Genomic DNA, 3,746 nt, shown 5'->3' on the forward strand with positions numbered 1-3,746 from the left:
AGTGTTCAGAAGTGATCACTCTGAGTCTAAACAGCTCGCCATGTTGCTCCTCCTCAGGCAACCGCCTGGAGCCCCAGTGGTTGCTCCGAGTCCAAGCGCTGTGCTGAGTCGCCTCCTCTACGATGATCCCAGCTGTCCGTGTTTACCACTCCAGTGTGGGGAGGGGCGTCTCACCGGGCAACTCTACTCCACAAAGTTCCCTGCGTTCTAGGGCTACTGCCCCATCCGGTATGCCTCCCCAATGGGAGAGACTCACACGGCGGCTTTGAGTTGGCCCCAAGTCACTCACTATCTCTTCTTTTGAATCCTGCCTCCTGGAGCAACATGAAATGCAGTTGCCCTCTAGTCTGCCATCTTGAAACCCATATTTAGTAATTTTGATTCCTAGTAAATCAACATCATTTCAGAAATGAGTGATCTGCACTGATTTGATATGAGGGTATCTGTACTTCTATCACATAAACTTATGATGTCTAGAATATTTTAAGCAACATTTAAAGGCAATGTCACAATCTCCATATTCATAGGATTTCTCACTCATAATTGTTATAAGCATCAAGATAGGTGATGTAAATTCCTTGCTATACTTTTCTCATTTGTAATTTTTTTCTCAATTAAAAATATTCTGTTGTTATCAAAAGCATGTATCTCTGATATGGGATTTCTGCATTTATAACATGCATGAGAATTTGATAAGAATGTTCTGATGTTGAGGATAGATTAATTAGAATAAAGATTTGACACATTATATTTTTAGGGTTTTTCTCCTCAATGAATTATCTGGTGTTTAGTAATGTGTGAGCAATTGCTAAAGGCCTTGCCACATTCTTTATACTTGCAAGACCTTTCCTATGAATTCTCTACGGTTTATTAAGAAGTGAACATATGTGAGAAAGTTTGTCACATTACTTCTTTTGTATGGTCTGCCTCCACTATGAATCCTGCATGTTGAGTAAGAGTTGGGTTTCAATTGTAAGCTTTGCCACATTCTTTGCATTTGTACAGTGTCTCTCCATTATGTGGTAGCAAGTAAATGTTGAACAATACTCAAAGACATTGACACATTCTGTGGATTCTCTCCAGTATAAATTCTCTTGTTCTTAAGAAGGTATGAGCTCCTATTAAGAGCTTTGCCTCATTCTTTACATTCATATGACTTGTCTCCAATATGAATTCTCTGGCATTGAGTAAGGATTGAAGGAAAAATCTTTGCCACCTTCTATACATTTGTATGATCTCTCATCACTATAAACCTTGTGATATTTAATAAGAGTTGGACAATTCTTAAAGCCTTTGCCACATTCATTATATTCAATATAGTCTCTCTTCAGTCTGGTGTTGAATAAGGTATGAGATCTGAATAAAGGCTTTTCCACATTATTTACACATATAGGACTTCCCTCCAGTATTAAGAATCTGGTGTTGAGTAAGAGTTTAGATGAGTTTAAAAGCTTTGCCACGTTCCTTTCATTTGTATGATCTCTCATCACTATGAATCCTCTCTTCTGAATAAGTTTTGAGATTTGAATAAATGTTTTTCCACATTCTTTATATATGTAGGGCTTCTCTCCACTATGAATCCTCAGGTGTTGATTAAGGCTTGAGATGTATTTAAAATCTCTTCCACATTCTATATTTTTTATGGACTCTCATTACTATGAATTCTCTGATGTTTAATAAGGGCTGTACTGCACTTAAAGCCTTTGCCACATTCCTTACAATCATATGGTATCTCATCACTATGAACCATCTTGTGCCAAGTAAGGTTTGAAAATTGAACAAATGCTTTCCCACATTCTTTACACGTATAGGGCTTCTCTCCAGTATGAATTTTCTGGTGTTGAGTAAGGCTTGAGCTGTATTTAAAATCCCTTCCACATTCCTTACATTTGTATGGTCTCTCATCACTATGAATCCTCTGGTGTTGAGTAAGGGATTTATGATACTTAAAGTCTTTGCCACATTCCTTACATTCATATGGTCTCTCATCACTATGAATCCTCTGGTGTTGAGTAAGGGATTTATGATACTTAAAGTCTTTGCCACATTTCTTATATTCATATGGTCTCTCATCACTATGAATTCTCTGGTGTTCAGTAAGTTTTGAAAATTGAATAAATGCTTTCCCACATTCTTTACAGGTATAGGACTTCTCTCCTGTAAGAATCTTCTGGTGCTGAGTAAGGGTTGAGATGTGTTTAAACTCTCTTCCACATTCCTTACATTTGTATGGTCTCTTATCACTATGAACCATATGGTGGCAAGTAAGATTAGAGAGTTGAATAAATGCTTTCCCACATTCTTTATATGTGTAGGGCTTCTCTCCACTGTGGATTTTCTGGTGTTGAGTAAGGGTTGAGATGTATTTAAAATCTCTTCCACATTCCTTACATTTGTATGGTCTCTCATCACTATGAATCCTTTGATGGTGAGTAAGTTGTGAATTTTGAATAAATGCTTTCCCACATTCTGTACATCTGTACAGCTTCTCTCCAGTATGTATCTTCTGGTGTTGAGTAAGGGCTGCATTATACTTAAAGCCTCTGCCACATTCCTTACATTCATATGGTCTCTCATCACTATGAATCTTCTGGTGTTTAGTAAGGTTTAAAAATTGAAGAAATACTTTCCCACATTCTATGCATTCGCAGTGTTTCTCTAGCACAAACCTTGTGTTTAGTAAGGGCTGACCTCTGATTAAAAGCATTGTCACAATCTTCATATCTGTAGCATTTATTGCTGCTGTGATAAATGGTAGAGAGAGTTTTAAATGCTTTAACACATTTCTTAAATTTGTATGGCATTCTTTTCATATGAATTTTTTTGCAAAGAACAATGCTTGTGATTTTATTTAAAGTTCTTCCTAATTCTTTTTATTTGCAATTCTTCCTTGAATATGGATGCTTGAATGATAAATTTTGAGCATTGATGAAATACTTTTTTGCATTCATTACCTTTGTAAAGTTTCTTTGTAAAATGAGCACTCTGTTATTTTCTAGGATTTGAGAAAAGCATTAAGTATTTATGAGTTTAATGGCTTTGTTACTTTTTTGTCAATAAAAATGCACTTAATTTATTTGTGGCACAGACCTGACTAACAGGTTTTAAAAGTTTTAATATAAACATGAAATTCTCATCAAATATCTCCACCTGATTTTTGATTAAGTAAAAATGAGTAAGTACAGATCTTCCTACATTCAATAAAATGTTATGTTTTGGCACAAGGAAGAATTATATGTTGAATTGAGAATAACAGACTTCATTAATTAAAATCAATCTGATAATATTTAATCATTTATTCTTTATTTTTAAATCTCTTGTCCATACAAATGTTTGAGTGAAAATTTAACTAATACTACATTTCAAATTTTTCTTGTTATGAACTTAAGCATGTAATAGATTCCATATTATATTTTCCAAATTTCCTTTCAGAGGAAAGTTATGCTACCAAAAATTTGGTGGAGATACATTTTCAAGATACCCAAAACACTCCTCAAAACTGACCAGCACAAATTGATGTTTATTTGAGATTTTGTATGTTCTTGATATCTATTTATGGTAAAAATTTTATTACATAGACATCTCACATTAATACATTCATCATGGCAAATTTTCTGATGTTTACTTTCCTCTACATATTCCCATTCTTTCCTTAAATGTAAATTTTCAATGCCATATTTTCCATACCTCACCTTTATCATCTTTTGGAATGAACATTTTATTCCCTCCTCTGATGAAAATTCTTA

The 3,746-nt window shown here is 34.6% G+C and overlaps 1 protein-coding gene across 1 annotated transcript; it reads right to left on the minus strand.

Annotated features, from left to right (window-relative positions):
• Positions 1-1,639: 1,639 nt before the first annotated feature.
• On the minus strand, positions 1,640-2,599 carry LOC124971190 (zinc finger protein 420-like; the record flags this gene model as incomplete). The annotated part of the gene is made up of 1 exon (XM_047534975.1): positions 1,640-2,599. A coding segment is annotated over one exon (960 nt), but the record flags the coding sequence as incomplete, so codon positions are not given.
• Positions 2,600-3,746: the final 1,147 nt, after the last annotated feature.

The sequence above is a fragment of the Sciurus carolinensis genome, chromosome 19 (genome assembly GCF_902686445.1).
Source record: "Sciurus carolinensis chromosome 19, mSciCar1.2, whole genome shotgun sequence".
In the NCBI taxonomy this organism is placed as follows: Eukaryota; Metazoa; Chordata; class Mammalia; order Rodentia; family Sciuridae; genus Sciurus; species Sciurus carolinensis.